Here is a 20,756-nt window from a genome sequence, read left to right as displayed (position 1 = left end):
ACTGTGAGCTGGGAATAGTATTTGAACTATATTCCCAATTTTTTTGTCTTTAAGTAAGCTCTATCCCCAAAATGGGGCTCAAACTCCCAAATCACAGTCAAGAGTCACATGCTTTTATCTACTGAGGCAGCCAAGTGCCCCAGGAATTGAAATCTTAACCCCTTTGTGTGAGAAAGACAGTGCAAGCCTTTAAATGGTTCAGATTAAAATAAACCAGGATTTACTGGAGTCCCTGGGTGGCTCAGTCGGTTAAGCATCCAACTCTTGATTTTGGCTCACGCCAAGATTTCATGTTTTGTGGGTTTGAGCCCCACATCGGGCTCTGCACTAACAGTATGGAGCCTGCTTGGGATTCTCTCTCTCTCTCTCTCTCTCTCTCTCTTTCTGCCCCTCCACCACTGTCATGCTGTCTCTCTCAAACTTTTAAAATAAATGGGAATTTATCAAAGATACTTTTTTTTTTAAGTTTTTTTTTTAACGATTATTTATTTTTGAGACAGGGAGAGACAGAGCATGAACGGGGGAGGGTCAGAGAGAGAGGGAGACACAGAATCTGAAACAGGCTCCAGGCTCTGAGCTGTCAGCATAGAGCCCGACGCGGGGCTCGAACTCACAGACCGCAAGATCATGACCTGAGCCGAAGTCGGCCGCTTAACCGACTGAGCCACCCAGGCGCCCCTCAAAGATACTTTTCAATGTTGCCAGTATAATCAAGTAGTTTATACAAAGTCACAAATTATAATATTTTGTGATTGGCTTCTAAGTGTCTGGTTCAACTACAGATTATATAAACATCTATTTTGGTTTTGTTCTCTTCACCTGTTCATGCCTCTTCCAGTCTCAGGTTGATAGTTTATCTTTCAGGTTCCTCGGATGAATCATATTCCACAGACCTGTAAAACCACACCATCTCCTTCTTCCCAGAGATGTTTGCCCAGCAAGCAACAAAGCCAAACCTTTCCTCCCAGTTTAGACTATAGCTCTGAAAATGTAGAGCCAAAGACGTTCACCCAGAGGCTGTGGCAGAACAACTGTGTTCACTTCTTTGGGGTTTTGGATTGACCAAAAACAGAATTTTTTTTAAGGTTTATTTATGTTTGAGAGAATATGAGCAGGGGAGGGGCAGAGAAAGGGGGACAGATGATCCAAAGCAGGCTCCACACTGATGGGAGTGAGCCCGACATGGGGCTCAAACTCACGAACCCTGAGATCATGACCTGAGCCAAAATCAGTCGCTCAACCAACTGAGCCACCCAGGTGCCCCCCACCTTTTTTTTCTTAAGCAGATCTTCAATGAGTGAAATGGCCCTAAACGTGAGTAGCCCTCTTCTAGATTCCTTCCCGTGGAGGGAGCTTTTTTTCTTACTTTTAGTAGATACTAAAAGCATGTTGAGGTTTTTTTGTTTGTTTTGTTTTGTTAAGTAAGCTCTATGCCAACATGGGGCCAAACTTATGACCCCAGACCCCCAGGATCAAGAGTCGAAAGCTCTACCAACTAAGCTAGCCCAGGCGCCCGTCTGTGCTTTAAAAATTTTTTTTCTTTACATTTATTTATTTTTGAGAGACAGAGTGAGACAGAGCATGAGCAGGGAGGGACGGAGAGAGGAGACAGAATCTGAAGCAAGCTCCAGGCTCGGAGCAAGCGTTCCGCACAGAGCCCAACGCGGGGCTCAAACCCACAAACCCACGAACCATGAGATCATGACCTGAGTGAAGGTGGACACTTAACCCACTGAGCCACGCAGGTGCCCCCGGTCTGTGCTTTTAATATTCAAATTTTACAAAAGTAAAAAAGTAAATCTCAGTCCCTTATCTCCCTTCCCCAAAGGTAAGAAATCACTTTTTGTGCCTTTCTAATACAGTGTATACCTATTCAAACATCCAATTTTTTTCACACATACTATACACTATACATTGATTAGTATCAGTAAAAATATGTATGTTGAGGCTTGCCAATGATGATTGCAAGGATTAATGTATGGAAGGCAGTGCAACCAGGATAATGGAAGAGGAAACTCTTGGACCTTGAGGTCCCACTCTTCTATATTATCTCTGGACAGAATTATTTCCTTCCTTAGCTACAAAGAAGATTTCATATATTGCCTGGGGATCATATATACATAATTTGCAACTGTGCGCAAAGATCTAGCTTCAGAGTGTGTGTATGTGTGTGCCTGAACCTGTCTAAATGCAGGTGCTTGTAGATGAGTTGGTATCCTTCTGTTAGTTTGTCTTAGCTTATTGTTTCATATATATATTTTTTAAGCTTATTTATTTCGAGAGAAAGTGGGGTAGGGGCACAGAGGAAGGGGGACAGAATCCCAAGCAGGTTCTTCTCAGTCAGTGAGGAGCCCTACCAACTGAGCCACCCAGGCGCCCCTGTTGTTTCTGTTTCAGGATCTCTGGATGTCATTGGGTGGGTGTCACTGTTAGTGTGACACTGTGTATCACATACATACACCCAACAAATAGGCTGTTGTTATCTAGATTAGATATTCCTGTTTCGTGTCAATGGATTGGAGGTAACGTAGTCTGTAAGGTGTATTCTTCAGTCCTCAGCTCCCCCACTCACTGCATGCCAACATTCTTGAAAGACGGGTGTCCGGCACAGGCTCGGCCCAGCTCCAGTCTCCCAGAAAGAATGCGACACGATTTCCCGACTTCCAGTATACCCGTGTGCCAGGTATGCAGAAGAGGTCGTTGCGCATGCACAAGTGTGCAGCCTGGGATACGAAGGGAACGTTGGGGTCGCTCGTTCTCTCGCGCGCTCTCTAGTGGCTTCAGAGAGCAGCGTTGACAGAACGAGGGGGCGGAGCCGACGGCGGCGGAAGTGAAGTCACTTCCGGGCTGGGGTGTTTGTTTGGACTGGAGAAGGGAGGCGGCGGGCGAAGCGCGCGTCGAGCGGGGGAGCGGCGCTGCCTGTGGAGATCCGCGGAGGCCGACCGGATTCGTTGGCTGCCGTCCCCGCTGCCGTGCACTGGGTGAGGGGTTCCCTCGGGCGGAGCGGCCAGAAGGGTGCGGCGTCCCCGGCGGTCGAGGGACAGCACCTTGGCGATGGTTGAGGGTCCCCTGGGTTGTTGGCCACCAAGCCTTGTATGGCTTCTTTACTCCTTGCGTCTTTCAGTCGGATCTGAGGGATGAGCTGGGACCGACTCAGACTCTTTCTTCTTTGAGAAATGGCCGTCGCTTTTTTTCTCATTGTCATTATTATTTATGATTTGGATCTCGCAGCACTCTATCCGGGTCCTCGGTAGCGCGCGAGGGTTGCCGGGATAGCACTTTCTCGTGGCCCCCCTTCCTCCCTCCACTTTTTTCACCTCCCCTCGGGTACCCTTTTCCCCTGCCCCCCACTGCCGCTTCGGCAACAAAGCTCATTGTTTCTCCCCAGTTTACGCCTGCGCGTCGCCACGCGCAGCCCATACTTGCTGCGCGTGCGCGCTCCTCCCGTCGCCGGGGTTGGGGAAGAGAGGGGCGGAGGGACTGGCGGGCTGGCGAGCGTCCGAGGGGAGCTTTCTACAACCGTCCACTGGCCAGTACCTTTCGGATCCGCTTTCTCCCGTTTCTTCACCTTTCCTTACTCCTTATTGTTAGTTATATTGTTTCCCATGCTCCTGATAGAAGGGCTGGAATCCGTGCTCCGGGAGTATTGGAAACCAGATGAACTTTAACGGCCCATCTAATCACATTCCGATCCTCCTTTTTAATTTCTCTTCCACTATATGCTTACTCCCCACTGCCACTAAAATTATATGGCTTGCGGTGAAGTTTGTTTTTTCAAAACATTTGTTGAAGCAGCCGGCAGTGGTATTTTCTGGTGACTCAAAAAGAGGCCTTTTCTGCTTCCTTTTGTTGTCTTGCACTCCCTGATTTTGCAGCCCCATCACCTCATGGAAACCACAAACTCTAGAAAGAATTTGGCTTTCAGTTTGCCGTGGGAAAAAGTCTAACAGCTGACAGCTTTTGACGTTACAACAGAAGACAAATTCCCATTTTCGTGCGCTGGCTAATCTTGTAGTCTCGTGGCATGGTTTTTCACAAATTGCAGTTGAGCAGGTGTTGGTTTGCATTTTCAATTTACGTTTATAAATAAGAAAAAGGTTTCTGTAAGGATTTAAATTTGATTCCCAGTGTTTGCTGGTTTGTGCTTCTGATTCCAATTTGTGAAAGGATATTTGGGGCAAATTAGCTTGTTTATGCTGCTTGTTAATTGTGAACTTGTACAAAACTTAATTCTTTCTCACAAATAAGTGTCTACGATAAATAAAGATAGGTAACTCTACAAAAATTACTGCCTATTTATCTCTTTCTTTAAAGGATGGTTGTTAAGCAATGGAAGTAATGTTTAAAGTCCTGGGAGCTTAGAGGGTTTTATTATAATGTATATTACTGCTTAGGGTAGATGATCTCTACCCTCTTTGGAACAGAGTAAGTTTATCGTAGGCTTTTCCTTCAGTAGGCACTGTACACCTTATTCAGGTTTCCCCCTTTCTGACTGTAGAGAGTGATGCTCCACTTTTAATAGAAAATGTAAACATTTATAAAATGTTAGCATAGCAATTTCATTGATAATGTGGGAGGTGAAAGAAGGTAGAAAATAAGGCTTCAGCCCCCTTTCTTTTGTGATTTTACATTTTTGTGATTTACAGACTTTATTATAACCTGTGAAAAAGGCAGAGCAAGTTTTATCTTGCCCATTTTGAAATTGAGGAAATAGAAGTTTGAGAAATTATTTTATTAGGCATATATTTCCACAGCACTTAGTAATGCCAAGCATTGTTCTAAGTGTTTTTACAAGTATTTAATCTTCACCCTCCCTAGGTGGTAAGTACAACTGTAAAATAAAGCTAACAAGTGAGAGATGTGAATTAACTTGTCCAGTGTACACAGCTAGTAAGAGCTGGAATTCAAACCCACGTAGTCCAGGAATTATGTGCTCTTAACCATTTTACTGTTTAGTGACATACTCAGGATCTGGTAGGTTGTTAGTGGCGTATCTTAGTTTCGGACCCAGTGCAAGATTAAAGTTGCCCAGGCTATACCCCTTGTGATCTGGACCACCCTCTTGCATAGGTACATTAGTAATTTGCATGTGATACAGCCTAAGTTTCAGTTCCAGTAACAGTCTTTTTTGTTGTTCTAGATTTCCTTACTGTTTAGAGCAGTGCTGTCCAATAAGTACTAATAGCACATGTCTGTTGAGCATTTGAAATGTGGCAAGTGCAGCGAAAGAACTAAATTTTTTATTTTATTGAGTTTGAATTAATTTATTTTTATTTAGCCATGCATAGCTGTTGGCCCCACCACATTGGATAGTGTGGATATAGAGGTTTGAATTCCTTCTGCTTATTTTTTGTGTCAGTTTTTATAAGTAAGGCTGGTGTTTCTGATGTTCTTTGAGCTTTTATCCAGTAGTGATGATAGGCAGTGCTGACCCATCCTTACTCTCACCAGATCACCTTTGTTATACCTTGTTAAGATTACGATTATAGTCTTCCTTCTGTCACATTGTTTCACTCCTACAGGTTTTTGGACATGTGATTTTTTTACCTTATACCTTGCTCTAACAACCTTTAATTGCTATAAATGTTTAATAAGCCCCAAAATAGATAATACTGTTATGTGCTAGGCTCTATGCATAGATACTATTATTATTACCATTTAATAGATGGGAAATCTGAGACGCAGAAAGGTTAAATAACTTGCCCTTGGGTTCCAGAGCCATTGCTTTTAATCATTAATGTATACTGCCAAACATTAAAACAAAAAATTCAAAGCTGCTTACAAACTTGAGTGGAAAACAAGCAGAAACAGAGGTTTCTTTATCCTCTTTCACTGCTGGAGAGACAACTAATTATAGTAATGTGTGTATGCAAGTAAGGTTAAGGAGTCACAATTGTTCAAAATAGAGTCCAATGGAATAAGAAAAGGTGTCTGTGGAGTCAGATTAAGGAAAGAAGAGAGAACTGTATTTGAATTTTAATGTGAATACTTTAGAGATGAAACTAGGGAGAAGTTTCTAAAGCTTAAAAGATTTCTATAATTTAAAATTTCATAAAGAATATAAAAGAATGGACATTGCTGGAAACCATATTTATTTGTTTACTTTAATTTTTATTTCTTTAGAGAGAGAGGGTGACAGCAGGGGAGGAGCGGAGAGAGAAAGGGAGAGAATCCCAAGCAGGCTCCACCCTCAGCACAGAGCTGGATGCAGGGCTTGGTCCTACAACCCTGAAATCATGAGCTCAGCTGAAATCAAGAGTCAGATGCTTAACCAACTAAGCCAGCACACTCTCCATGAGCAGGATCTTTACGAAAGAAAAACTAACACAATGAAAGCTGGAATATTTGCAGATAATAGAAAAGACACAAGTCTAAGTCTGTCCCACTTAATATTATTTAAATAGAAAAGCAAAAGACAATTTGAGACATGCAACAGCTGAGAAATTAATACTTTTGCATGACCTTGTGAAGAAATATTAAAGATGTCAAGTTAGGGGAAGATTGTGAATAAAAGAAACAATGATAACAATCTAGTAAAAATATAGACAATAATGTTAATTGTGTTTGGTTAAAAAATTCTAAAAGATCTATACCTAAAGGAAAACCAAACAGTATGGAACTAACACTGCTTAAATTATTTCCACAAAACAAAGGAGATGGAGTGGGAGGAAGGAAATGGGATAAGTAAAATCATTCTAAAGGTTCTTTCGTTGTCTGGGAGCAGGGATGGGTTGGAGACCCTGAACAAGGAAAAGCATTCTAAATGTCTTGAATTGTTTGGAGATGTATAGAGCACGTTTTTAATGAATAGGAATCTGTGTAAATCTATTTTAATTTCACAGTAGATGTAAGTCACATTATCATGCTCTACACCTTAAACTTACAGTACTGATCTCAATTATATTTCAGACACGGGAGAGAAAACCAACTGAGATTCCTTAGTAGTTTGTAAGTCACAGAAAATAAATCTGATATTTTTTAAAATATGAGTTTATTACACTCACCGGTATGCAGAGTTCCTAAAAATAGGAAAATAAACACTACAGGAATACAATATGAGAAACTATAAGAAAAATTTAAAAATTATGATGGAAGACATAAAACCAACCATCAGTTATCAAAAATGATAAATCTCTGAGACTGGTTCAAATAGTCTAACTCTTAGAGTATAGGACTTGAATAGACCACTTTCAGAATTTAACAGATCAAGTAAAAAAAAAAAAAAGACCATTTATGTATCTATATTTAGATTTAGATATAAACGTAGATATGTAAATATATATTTTTTTGTACCTTAGAAATAGAAGTCACACATTTCTCTCTTTAGACCCAAGGGGTTTGCAAAAACCATAGTTGTCTTTAAACAAAACAATAATAAGCCCCAAAAGTGAAGGTTTTTCTAGCTGCATTTTAAAATGTTTATTTTTGAGAGAGAACACAAGCAGGGGAGGAGCAGAGAGACGGAGGCACAGAATCTGAAGCAGGCTCCAGACTGAACTGTCAGCACAGAGCCTGATTTGTGGTTTGAACCCACTAACCATGATCTCATGAGCTAAGTCAGACTTAACTGACTGAACCACCTAGGTGCTTCACTGGGTACATTTTATAACATAATGAAGTCAAACTAGAAATCAGGGCATCAAAGGGTAAACAAAAGAACCATTTGGAAATGTAAAAATATTCTTCGAAATAATCTCTGGCTCATTATAAATTAAATAATTTGTAGATACCTAAACTTGATGAGAACTAAATTCAAAATACATGGAAAATTTATAGATACAAATCATTTATTAAATGGAAGGTTGAAAATGTTTGTCGACTTAAAAATCAGGGTAACAAATTGGTAGAAATTTAGTGAAGGGAAAATAAAGTGAAAAAACAAATTGATAAAAATATGTAGAAAAAATGAATTAAAGTAGGGGCTTTGTTTATTAAAATTGAATTTTTAATAGGTATCCATTCAAAATTCAATGGATGAATGTAACAGTGTCTCTCCCCACCCAGTTATCTCTGTAGGCATTGAGTGTTGTTTTTTGACAGTTCTTTTTTTTTCTTCTTTAATGTTTGTTTATTTTTGAGAGACAGAGACAGAGTGCAAATGGGGGAGGGGCAGAAAGAGGGAGACAGAATCTGAAACAGGCTCCAGGCTCTGAGTTGTCAGTACAGAGCCTGACATGGGGCTGGAACTCATGGACCTGAGCTGAAGTCGGATGCTTAACCAACTGAGCCACCCAGGCACCCCTTAACAGTTCTTACTGAGCTATAATTCACTGCCTGTAACTCATTTAAAGTATACGGTAGAGTTGTTTTTAGGATATTCAGAGAGTTGTGCATCCATTACCACAATTTTAGAACATTTTTGTTACCCCAGAAAGAAACCCCATACTCCTTAGCTGTCATACAGTATGTAATGCTTTGTGACTGGCTTCTTTCACTTAGCATAATGTTTTCAGTGTTCATCCATGAAACAGCACGTATCAAGTATTTCATTTCTTTTTATTGTCAAATAATATTCTGTTGTATGGAGATACCACATAGTATTTATCAATTGGTGGACCACTGGGTTTTATTCACTTTTTGGCTATTATGAATAATACTGATACGGAAATTTGTGTACAAGTTTTGTGTAGGGCATATATTTTCATTTCTCTTAGATGTATACTTAGTATAAATATCGGGTTCCATGTTTAATCTTTTGAGGAACTGCTAGACTTTTTCAAATCAGCTGCATCATTTTAACATGCCCATCAGCAGTAAACGAAGGTTCCAATTTCTCCACGTTTTCACCAATACTTATTATCTTTTTTATTACAGCCATTCTAGTGTAAAGTGGCATCCCATTGTGATTTTGATTTGCATTTCCCCCACGATTAATGATTTTGAGTATTTTTTCATGTATTTATTGATATTTGTATGTTCTTTGGAAAACTGTTGTTTGCCCATTTTTAAATTGTGTCATTTTTATTGAGTTGTAATAGTTCTTTATATATTCTAAATACAAGTTCCTTATCAGATATGATTTGCTTCTCTGTTTTATATGTTCTCAGAGATTCTGTGCATTTGAAATGCACAGATCTTCCTCTTAATACATATATAGGAAGAGTTTATTAGACTCACGGGTATGCACATTGCAAACCTGGAGTTTTTTTTCTAAGATAAATCTCTAAATGAGGAAAAGGAACATATAATCAAATTATATGTAATGAAACAAGTTAGAATAGTTACATTCTTTGCAATTTTATAACAAAATTAAAATTGCGGAGAAAATGAAATTTTAATGAAATATAAATTACTGTAATTAACCAAAGAGGTAAAAAACCTGAATATACTAATCATAACAAGAAAAACAAAATTAAAGGTTGTTAAAGATATTTTAAGAGCACTGAGCCCATGTAACTTTAGATTCGTATGTCAGGATCCCATCATTCTTATTATTCAAACTATTCCTGAATAATAACAATGGAAATATTCTAGTTCATTTATGTTTGTAAGCTGTTTTCTGCCAGGGTCTGGCATTCTAGCAGTTTTCTTTCAGTTTAGTTTTTTGCTTTTTATTACTGAGAATATGATTTTTCTTGTCACTTTTTTGAAAATAATGTTTTTTGTCTTTTAAAAATTCCCTTTGATATTCTGCACTTTGACTCTTGTATCTTGGTTTGTAAATACTTATCTTTTCTTTTTTTTTTTTTTTTTTCTTTTTTTTTTTAATTTTATTTTTGAGAGAGAGAATCCCAGGCAGGCTCCTCACTGCCAATGCGGAGCCTGACACAGGCTCAAACTCACGAACCATGAGATCTTGACCGGAGCCAAAATCAAGAGTCAGATGCTTAACTGACTGAGCCACCCAGGCACCCCTGGCCTCTGTAGTTTCTAATGTGAAATCAACTGTTAATCTTGTTTTGAGGATTCCTTGTATGTAAAGAGACACTTGTATTGCAGATAATCTCTTCTCTTTGTCTTTCAGTAATTTGATTATAATGTGTCTTAATTGTGGATCATTTTGAGTTTATACTGCATGGAATTTGTTGAGCTTTTGGATATGTAGAGTAATACATACAGATTTGTTATCAAGTGTGAGGAGTTTGGGGTCACTATTTTCTTTTTTTAAAGGTTTTATTTTTAGGGGCACCTGGGTGGCTCAGTCAGTCGTCTGTCTCTTGATTTCAGCTCAGGTTGTGGTCCCAGGGTCATGGGATCAAGCCCCACGTCGGGCTCTGTGCTGAGCATGGAGCCTGCTTGGGATTCTTTCTCTCTCCCTCTATCCTTCTTCCCCTGCTTACTTATTCTCTCTTTAAAAAATATATATGTATATATTTTTAATCAATCTCTACACTTAATGCAGGCTCAAACCCACAACCCTGAGACCAAGAGTCCCAGGCTTCACTGACTGAGCCAGACAGGCATCCCAAGAGGCCGTTATTTTCTTAAAATATTTTTTCTGGCCCCTTGTCTTCTTCTGAGATTCCCATTATTTGTATGATAGTTGCCCACTGGTCTTAAGGTTCTGTTCATTATTCTTCATTGTTTTACTTCCCTCCCAAAGCTCTTTAATCTCAATTGATTTATCTTTAAATTTGCTGATTTTTTTTTCTCCTTGATCAAATCTGTTGTAATCCTTTGGTAAATTTTTCATTTCAGTTATTGTACTTTTCAACTCCAGAAATTCCGTTTGGTTTCTTTTTAGTTTTTCCATATTGATATTCTCTATTTTTTTCATGTTTATTTATTTTGAGAGAGAGCACATGAGCAGGGGAGGGGCAGAGAGGGACAGAGAGAGAGACTCCCAAGCAGGCTCTTTGCTCAGCGCAGAGCCCAGTGCAGGGCTTGATACCACGGCCGCAGGATCACGACTCAAGCTGAAATCAAGAGTCAGACATTTAACCAACTGAGCCACCCAGGTGACCCCCCACTTTTATTTAATGTTTGTTTATTTATTTTGAGAGAGACAGCACTAGCAGGGGACTGGCAGAGAGACAGGGAGAATCCCAAGCAGATGCTGCACTGTCTTCACAGAGCCGGATATAGGGCTTGAACCCACAAACTATGAGATCATGACCTGAGCCAAAACCAACAGACACTTAACTGACTGAGCCATCCCATCACTCCTGATACTCTCTATTTGATGAGACCTCATTATTATGGTTTCCTTTAATTATTTTGTACTTGATGTAAAGTCTTGTAAGTCCAATGTCTAGGCTTCCTCAAGGAAGTTTGTTTTTTCCTGTGTATAGGCCATATTTCTTACTTCTTTTCATGACTCCTCATTTTTGTTGAAAACTGGACATTAATATTATAATGTAGTGCCATTAAAAATCAGATCCTCCTTTCTGCAGGGTTTTTGTTCTGCTTGTTATTGATCTGTTTAGTGATTTTTCTGAACTAATTTTATAAAAGTTTGAGTTCTTTTTGTATGTGTATGGCCGTTGAAGCCTTTTAGCTTAGTGGTCAGATAGTTATTTAAAAAGAGATTTTCTGAGGTCCCTGGCTGGTTCTGTCTGTACAGCATGCAACTCTTCATCTTGGAGTTGTGAATTCAAGCCCCACGTTGGGTGTAGAGATTGCTTAAAATAGAATAAAATAAAAATCTTTAAAAGATTTTTCTTTGGGTGCCCGGGTGGCACAGTCGGTTAAGTGTCTGACTGTGGCTCAGGTCATGATCTTGTGGTTTGTGAGTTCGAGCCCTGCGTCGGGCTCTTTGCTGACAGCTCGGAGCCTGGACCCTGCTTTGGATTCTGTGTCTCCCTCTTTCTCTCTGCCCCTCTCCCATTCCCTCCCTCTCTCTCTCAAAAATAAATAAACGTTAAAAAAATTTTTTTTAAATACATATGTTTCTTAAATACCTATGAACAAAAAAATTCTCTCAGTCTTTGTAGGTAGATTCTTGTTTATGTTGAGGCATACCTTCAACACTCAAGCAGTTTACAGCTTTCTTAGCCCTCACTTTATGTGCATATACTGAAGGTCAGCCAGAGTATAGGGCCTTCACAGGTCTTTTGTTTTTTTTTTTAATGTTTATTTATTTATTTTGAGAGAGAGAGTACTTTCGGGAGGGGCAGAGAGAGAGGAGGAGAGAGATAATTCCGAGCAGACTCTATGCTGTCACTACAGAGCCTGACATAGGGCTCTATGTCATGAACCATGAGATCATGACCTGAGCTGAAATCAAGAGTCAGACGCTTAACTGACTGAGCCATCCAGGCACCCCTCAGGTCTTTTCTGAGCATGCTCCCAGCACTGGACTTGCCCAGGGCCTTGGTTCCCTAGAATATGCAGGAGCTTTTCAAAGCCCTTATGCCCAAAGTATTTACTTCACCCATCTTTCTTCCCATGCTTTTTTCTTGGTGTTTTGTTTGCCACATCTCTTCTTCCTTGCCCTAGGTGGCTTTGGCTGCTATATTTGCCTTTAACTGTTTTTAACAAATGCCAATCCGACACTTTAGAATCATAAATTTATATACACAATGGAATACGTGGCAATGAGAAAGAATGAAATATGGCCTTTTGTAGTAACATGGATGGAACTGGAGAGTGTTATGCTAAGTGAAATAAGTCATACAGAGAAAGACAGATACCATTTGTTTTCACTCTTATGTGGATCCTGAGAAACTTAACAGAAGACCATGGGGGAGGGAACAGGAGAAAAAAAAGTTAGGGAGGGAGGCAAACCTTAAGAGACTCTTAAAGACTGAGAACAAACCGAGGGTTGATGACGGGTGGGTGATGGGTATTGAGGAGGGCACTTGTTGGGATGAGCACTGGGTGTTGTATGGAAACCAGTTTGACAATAAATTTCATATTAAAAAAAATAAAACCATAAATTTTATGGTATTTGAACTATATACCCAATTTTTTTTTAATTTTTTTTTTAACGTTTATTTATTTTTGAGACAGAGAGAAACAGAGCATGAATGGGGGAGGGTCAGAGAGAGGGAGACACAGAATCTGAAACAAGCTCCAGGCTCTGAGCTGTCAGCACAGAGCCCGACGCGGGGCTCGAACTCACGGACCGTGAGATCATGACCTGAGCCGAAGTCTGCCGCTTAACCGACTGAGCCACCCAGGCGCCCCTTATATACCCAATTTTAAAAAAAATATTTATTTTTGAGAGAAAGAGAGAGCATGAGCAGGGGAGGGCCAGAGAGAGAGAGGGAGACACAATCAGAAGTAGACTCCAGGCTCTGAGCTGTCAGCACAGAGCCCAATGCAGAGCTTGAACTCACAAACTATGGATCATGACCTGAGCCAAAGTCAGACGTATAACTGACTGTGCCACCCAGGCGCGCCCCCCCCCCCAATTTTTTTTAATAAGCTCTATACCTAGCATGGGGCTTGAACTCAGGACCCCAAGATTAAGAGTCACATGCTATATGAACTGAGCCAACTAGGTGATCCTATACGCAGTTTTTTTTTTAAATGTTTACTTTTTGAGAGACAGAGTGTGAGTTGGGGAGGGGCAGAGAGAGAGAGGGAGACACAGAATCTGAAACAGACTCCAGGCTCCAAGTTGTAAGCACAGAACCCAACATGGGGCTCGAACCCACGAATCATGAGATCATGACCTGAGCTGGAGTTGGACACTCAACTGACTCAGCCACCCAAGCACCCCATCCTATACCCAGTTTTTAAAAACAGCAGAACATGCAGAGGATCCAGTATAAAGAATGTGGTCCAAGAAGGGTCAAGAACAAGTCATAGAAAAAAATTTAAAATTTGATACATCACGTTATATTAGAATACCTTATGTTCAATAATTGTAAGTCGTCAACATTCTGAAAGAAATGATCCTTACCCCTCTGGCTTTCACCTGGCTGGCTGTAGCCAGAAATTTGGTCAGCAATTGTTCCTTCCCTCAGCTGTCTAAGATACAAGATTAGTGTTTGGGCTCCAGTTTGTTCTTTTTGGTTTCAGTTATGATTTTTTTCCCAAATATTGCCTAATAAAATAATTTTATTTAGTCCTTTATGGACTCTTTCTCTAGGATTTATGCCAAAGCCACAGCTTGTTTGATGAAGTGATAATGAGCAAAAAAGCTGACCTAGAGCCTTGTCAAATACAGGGATTGGGCCCTTTTTTGCTAAGCACTGTTGATATTTTCTTTGTTTACTGGTAGGCATCAAAGAGAGAGGGGAGTCCTTTGGGATTCTCAGACTATAGAATTTCCTGAGGCACATTTTTCATGGTTTACATAAGCTTGTGCTCATAAATTGAATGGACTTAAAAAAAAAAAATAGATTGCCTTTACATGTAGATATAATTTGATTACAGAGGCATATTTAAATTTTTTTTAAGACATTTTATTTTATTTTTTTAATGTTTATTTTTGAGAGAGAGAGAGAGAGCACAAGCAGGAGAGGGGCAGAAAGAGAGGAAGACCTAGAATCAGAAGCAGGCTTGAGGCTCTGAGCTGTCAGCACAGAGCCCAGTGCGGGGCTTGATCTCACAAGATTGTGAGATCATGACCTGAGCCGAAGTTGGACGCTTAACCGACTGTGCCACCCAGGTGCCCCTGTTTTGCTATTTTTTTGAGAGCACATGCATGCAAGTCGAGGAGAGGTCAATAGAGGGGGTGACAGAAGATCCAAAGCAGGCTCTGCGCTGACAACAGACAGCCCAGTGTGGGGCTTAAACTCACAACCCCGAGATCTAGAGTCACATGCTTTACTGACTAAACTAGCCAGGTGCCCCTTTCTTAGATTCCTTTTATGGACTTAACCTTAAGAGTACGTATGTATAATGAAAACTCATACTATTCATATAATGTGAATTTAGTCTCTTAGGCTAGGGCTGGGATGTTTATATCCTGAAACACACAGGTATTTTCTGAAATACTGAATACTACTGACAGTAGCATCATGGTAGTGACATCTGTATTTGTTAAGAGGTCCTCAAATATAAGTTACTAAGAACTGCTGCCCTAGTTATTTATTATTGTATGTATACATGTGAAAGAGAAGCAGAGACAGACTGAGATTTATGTGCTAAGGTGTGGGTACAATGAAAATAATAGAAGGCACTATAAAAGCAGACAGGACAGAAAACAGAGAATGAATATCTTTGATAAAAAAGTTTTAAAAAAATAATGAATTAGGACTGGCAATACATATAGAGCAAGTGCTCCCTGAACCTTACCGAAGGAAAAAACTATTTGTGGTGGGACATTTTAGTTTTTAGTGTTTTTCTTGATTATAACGGGAGTAAGAACACCTGAAGTTTTTTAAACACTCTTCTCATATTAGGTATGCTGATTTCTTCGTTTGGCACAGGTCACACTGCTGTTTGAATTTATGTACAAGTGACTCATGTAAACTCATTTTTAGCAATTTCATACTTAATGAATTGGTAGAATATTGTAGAATCTGACCCTTAAGTTTCACACTTTTAGCCAGCAGTGTATCAACTGGTTTAGATCATGTTATCATTTAATGAATAGTATATAAGAAACCCAGTCTACTGTATTAGATATTGTTGTGTTTTTACTCACATAGAAAGAGATTAGATGCTTGAACTAGTTGGAGTCTGGTAGTCCTTTGTGGCTGTGCACCTGCTTGCTGTTGCTTTGAAGGTGGGTGAGTCTGTAGCCCCGGGAAGGAAGAAGTCATAGAAGCTGACTTATCCATAACAGGTCTTTAGGTCCATTGGTGCAGCAAATTTCAAAGCTAAGAGAGGAAGACTGCTTCTGATCCCTGTAGGAAGAGGAAGCAGGAAAAGAAATCTCAACATGGAAAAGGTCTCCCAGGAAAGCATAGGAGAAAAGCAGGCTGCAGTGCAGAATGCAGAAGAAGCCCATTCTTTGGGAGGTGGTGAAGGCCAGGAGCCTGGAGGAAGTATTAGAACAGGTTGGGCCTCACCTGCCCATGATGTTAGACAGGATATGCCCAATAGGCTTGTCAGTAACCTTGGTATGATAGATGGAGTTGCTGATGATATGGAACGGTTCATGGAGGAGATGAGAGAGATAAGGAGGAAAATTAGGGAGCTTCATTTGAGGTGCAGTTTGCACATTCTTATAGGACATCCCCCTCATCCTATCGTGATGAGTTTTATCTTATGCCTTGAATGCTGAGGTTAATATTAATAATAAAACATCCTGCTTCCCAAAGTAACGTTTTCTTGATGTACCCTTTGCTGTGAATCTGGTGTTCTGTCATATTTCTTTCTTTCTCTTTTTTTTTAATAAAGTTTTTTGTTTTTGTTTTGTTTTGGAAAGAGAAAACGGGAGGGCAGAGAGAGGGGGAACAGAGGATCCGAAGTGGGCTGTCATTTTTCTGTTTGGATATTTCATTTTGAGTTAGTCTGGAAGTTTTTCTGTCAGGGGAGTTTCAGAAACTTGCATGGAAAAGTTTATTACATACTGTGAAGGTAGTAAAGCAGTTTAAAAAGCAGTCTGTAGATAAACTCTCTCATTTAAAAGCATGCATATTGGGGCACCTGGGTGGCTCAGTCACTTAACCATCCAACTGTTGACAGTTGTGAGATTGAACCCAAAGTTGGGCTCAGCACGGGGTGTGGAACCTGCTTGGGATTCATTCATTTCCTCTCTCTCTCTCTCTCTCAACAAACTTTAAAAATAGATGCACCTGGGTGGCTCTCTCAGTTGAGTTCATCTCTTGGTTTCAGCTCAGGTCATGGTCCCAGGTCATGGGATTGAGCCCCTTGCTTAAGATTCTCTCTCTTCCTCTCTCTCTGCCCCTCTCCCCAGCTTGTGCTCTCTTTCTTAAAAAAAAAAAAAAAAAAAAAAGAATAGCACGCATATTTATATATATATATATATATGTGTGTGTATATATATATATATGTATATATATATACACTACACACACACACACACATATATATATGAGATTACTTGGCTTGCAAATCATTGTACAGTGGACAGATCCAGACATGGAGAAATTCGACATGGACCCAGAGATACAAAGCAAATAGAGAGTGTGCTATGAAGTCTAGAGATCCACAGCATTCTTTACCTTGGGACTGAGGAACTAAGAGGTTATTAAAAGTCTGTTTTCATTTGCAATCTCTGAGCTTTTTTTTTTTTTTTTTTTTTTTTTTTTTTTATTTATTTTTGGGACAGAGAGAGACAGAGCATGAACGGGGGAGGGGCAGAGAGAGAGGGAGACACAGAACCGGAAACAGGCTCCAGGCTCCGAGCCATCAGCCCAGAGCCTGACGCGGGGCTCGAACTCACGGACCGCGAGATCGTGACCTGGCTGAAGTCGGACGCTTAACCGACTGCGCCACCCAGGCGCCCCTCTCTGAGCTTTTTAATATCACCTGTTAAAAGTAGAATTTGCTTTTCATAAAGTCACTTGATTTAGATCTTCCAGACCTTGTTTTATAAAGCAAGAGATATCCAGTATTTAAAAAATTGGTTGATTTGGGAATTACGTTCAAGCTGTCGATTACCGTCATTTGCTGTTACCAGAAAGCACTAGATGAATCTAGGCTATTCTCAGCAATTTCTTGAATATTGAGATCATTTGAGAAAAAAAAAAAAAAAAAATGAAACTTTCCACTTGCTTGGTTTATCATGTGCCTTAATACATCATGTGCATGTAATACCTAACCACGATTCCTGGAGATAATAGCTGCTCACTAAGAACCGAAAGAATGACTAACACAATTAACTATTGTTTTTCTTTTAAGGTTAAAAACGACAACTAACGCCAACCATGAAAGATCCAAGTCGCAGCAGTACTAGCCCAAGCATCATCAATGAAGATGTGATTATTAATGGTCATTCTCATGAAGATGACAATCCATTTGCAGAGTACATGTGGATGGAAAATGAAGAGGAATTCAACAGACAAGTTAGTTTTATGTACAAACATACTCTCTCTTTTGTAGCCCATAACAGCTCTCAGTACTTGACCCTGAAGCGTGTTTTATTTCGTCCCTTATATATGAAATATATGGATTAATGTGCCAGTACTCCTCTTTTATTTGGATGCTGATTACTACCAGGTTTATCTGCTCACTGAAATAATATAGGGAGGTTTTTTTCAGCATTCCACCCCAGATATTCTTATTCAGGAGGACTAGGGTAGAGCCTAGGAAACTTGTTTTTTAAAAGCTCCAAGATAGGGTGCAACTAGATGGTTTATTTGGTGTATCATGTGACTCTTGATCTCAGGGTTGTGAGTTCGAGCCCCATATTGGGTGTAGAGATTACTTGAAAATAAAACTTAAAAAAATAAAGTTGGTTCCAGTGTACAGTTAGGTTTGGAATCCATTGCCATGCACCAATCAGATTGCTGTTAAAAGAGTAGAAAGCAGGAGCAGATAGTCCTAGGTACTAGGGTACAGAATTGTGTTGTGTTTCACCTGAGGTTCTCAATCTGATGAGCCTGAAAATCTGCCACTACTGTTCTCTTTAGAGAATGCTCAGACATTGATGAATGTTGTCTTTTATTTCCATATTTCTGGCGTCTGTTCCCATCTTTTGTCTAGTTCCTCCCTGATCATGGCTTTGGTAATCAGTAGTCATCTGGATTTCACCATATCCAGTAATGGATATTCTAGAGTAAAACAGTGTAAATTCAGTGAGAATCATTTGGGCTGTTTTTGTTGGTTTGGATTTGTTTTTAATTACCCATGCCTTGACCCTACCCTGTACAGAATTTTAGTCATTTTTGGTTGGGTTTAGGGTTTTCGTAGTTGTAAAGTATCACAGGTAATTCCAATAGGCATTCCTCAATGAAAGCACTCCTTTATTTAATACTTCCCCACTTTCTGCTAGGACACATAAAGACAGCAAAACCTTAAACAGATCCTCCCTAGTCTTACAGTAAACGTTTTTTTTCTTGGCACAGAAGCAGAGAAGGTTAAAATAGTGTGTTTTTAAATGCTTTAAATTGCTTTTTTTGTTTTTTTGTTTCTGTTTTTTTGTTTTGTTTTTTGTTTTTGTTTGTTTGTTTGTTTTTTTGAGAGAGGGAGCATGCACATGAGCTGGTGAGGGGCAGAGGAAGAGAGAGAATCCTAACCTAAGCAGGCTCCACGTCCAGCACGGAGCCCAGTGCAGAGCTCGATCCTACAACCCTGGGATCATGACCTGAGCCGAAATCAAGAGTTGGATGCTCAGCCAACTGAGCCACCCAGGCACACCTTAAATGCCTTAATTCAGGATATTTTAAATCATTCCTAGTGACACATTCCTAGTGACACATTACCAAGTGTGCTATCAGTGATCCTTTATTTATTATAAATCCAGATAGAAGAGGAGTTATGGGAAGAAGAATTTATTGAACGCTGTTTCCAAGAAATGCTGGAAGAAGAAGAGGAACATGAGTGGTTTATTCCAGCTCGAGATCTCCCACAAACTATGGACCAAATCCAAGACCAATTTAATGACCTTGTTATCAGTGATGGCTCTTCTCTGGAAGATCTTGTGGTAAAAAGTTATTTTTCATCTTTTTAAAAAACTAGCTCATCTTTCCCATAAGTGGAAAAGCCAGCAGTATCTGTTTAACAAGAGTTCTACATTTCTTCCCCTTCAGAAATTGTACTGCTTCTTTCTATGGAAGCAGGGGCCTCTCAGTCTCACTTATGACTTAGAGTGACTTCTGGCAACACTCTGGAGCTAGTCTGAGGCTGCTAACAGACTTCTTGCCACTGCTTTTAGTTTTGATAACTATATTACCCTAGGATATGTAAATATCTTAAAGCTTTAATCCAAAAGAAGTATATTGTATGTCCATGTAACTTGCCTATACAAAAGTAGCTTGATGAAGAAGTTTTGCTCATTAATTTTTTTCTTAAACATTTGGCAAAATTTGCACATTTTTATCTGAAAGGTGAAAATTTGGAGATTTTTTTTTTTCCTGCCCCAAGATTTTCATTGAGTTACCCTAACTCCATTTGGAACTGGGATTTAATATGGACTTTTACAAGCTCTTGGCAGAAGAGGAACAAAAACCTATTTGCATTTTTACCTACTCTCTATGTCTCATTGCTGGGGATGGTAGGTACATTTGCAGTAAATTTTTTCAGGAATTAAGATAAATAGGCATCAGTGCTAGAATAGAACGTGATGAATCGTTTGCTAAAATTAAGATAAAATGATCTAAAGTCATAATGGTGACCTTTCTGTCCATATTGACAGTCTCTACTTGCTTTTACAATATAGTTCTCTGGGATTTACTCCTAGACTCACAAATATTTTTTGCAGTTATTTTTTGTTCACTGTGCATTGATTTCTTAACCTGGCGATATATCATAATTACCTGTGAAGGATTAAAACCAAAAATAAGTCCCTTAGCTAGATCCCAGACTTGCAAACCAGTTGTCTAGGCATAAAAAGCACTCCTAGGGCATACTGCCAGCCTGCCCCATCAGGCATTTGGGAACCATTCTTCTAAAGGGCTGTATGGAGAACACTGAAATTTACATTGTAGTACAGATTTGTTGTAGTAAATGACAACCCAGTTGAGCAGATGTGTGATCTCAATAGTCTGTTGTGATATGCTTGCTTATGACTACATTAGTCATTCCACAAATAATCCTGGTTGCTCTGATGAGTGAAGTCCTTTGCTGGTCATAATGTATAACTTTAATCTGGACCCAATACAATTTCATTGTCTAGAAACTGGCTTGTTCTTTTGGTCTATTTGAGATTATGTTAATTCCTTATCATTCTTTTGTAGCTGCCAAAAGATTGCACATTCAAGAACAATGCTTTTTTTAATTTAAACTTCACACTTTTAAAGTTTAGATAGATTTCCTTTGAGAGAAGTGAGAGTATGTCCTGTCCAAGGAAA

The 20,756-nt window shown here is 39.6% G+C and overlaps 1 protein-coding gene, 1 long non-coding RNA gene and 1 pseudogene across 4 annotated transcripts in view; all 3 read left to right on the top strand.

Moving 5' to 3' along the window:
* LOC132682444 (uncharacterized) overlaps window positions 1–20,756 on the top strand; it is a 154,210-nt gene that overhangs the window by 53,925 nt on the left and 79,529 nt on the right. The window lies entirely within an intron of this gene.
* The window catches only part of PAIP2 (poly(A) binding protein interacting protein 2), a 20,293-nt gene continuing 1,973 nt past the window's right edge, over window positions 2,437–20,756 (top strand). Inside the window, exons 1-3 of one of the 3 annotated variants that reach the window (XM_060637860.3) lie at window positions 2,437–2,683; window positions 17,647–17,810; window positions 19,211–19,390. In XM_060637860.3, coding sequence (XP_060493843.1) covers window positions 17,673–17,810; window positions 19,211–19,390 — 318 coding nt within the window. In that variant the 5' untranslated portion in view covers window positions 2,437–2,683; window positions 17,647–17,672. Of the gene's footprint in view, window positions 2,684–2,827; window positions 2,982–3,507; window positions 4,054–17,646; window positions 17,811–19,210; window positions 19,391–20,756 lie in introns of those variants that run through there. The other 2 variants (XM_060637859.3, XM_060637861.3) reach the window with 2 other exon arrangements.
* LOC132682443 (protein BEX5-like) lies at window positions 6,955–16,735 on the top strand (annotated as a pseudogene).

This window comes from Panthera onca, chromosome A1 (genome assembly GCF_046562875.1).
Source record: "Panthera onca isolate mPanOnc1 chromosome A1, mPanOnc1 haplotype 2, whole genome shotgun sequence".
Classification (NCBI taxonomy): domain Eukaryota; kingdom Metazoa; phylum Chordata; class Mammalia; order Carnivora; family Felidae; genus Panthera; species Panthera onca.
Note: the sequence above shows the minus strand (reverse complement) of the source record. Positions and strands in the feature narration are given on the sequence as shown.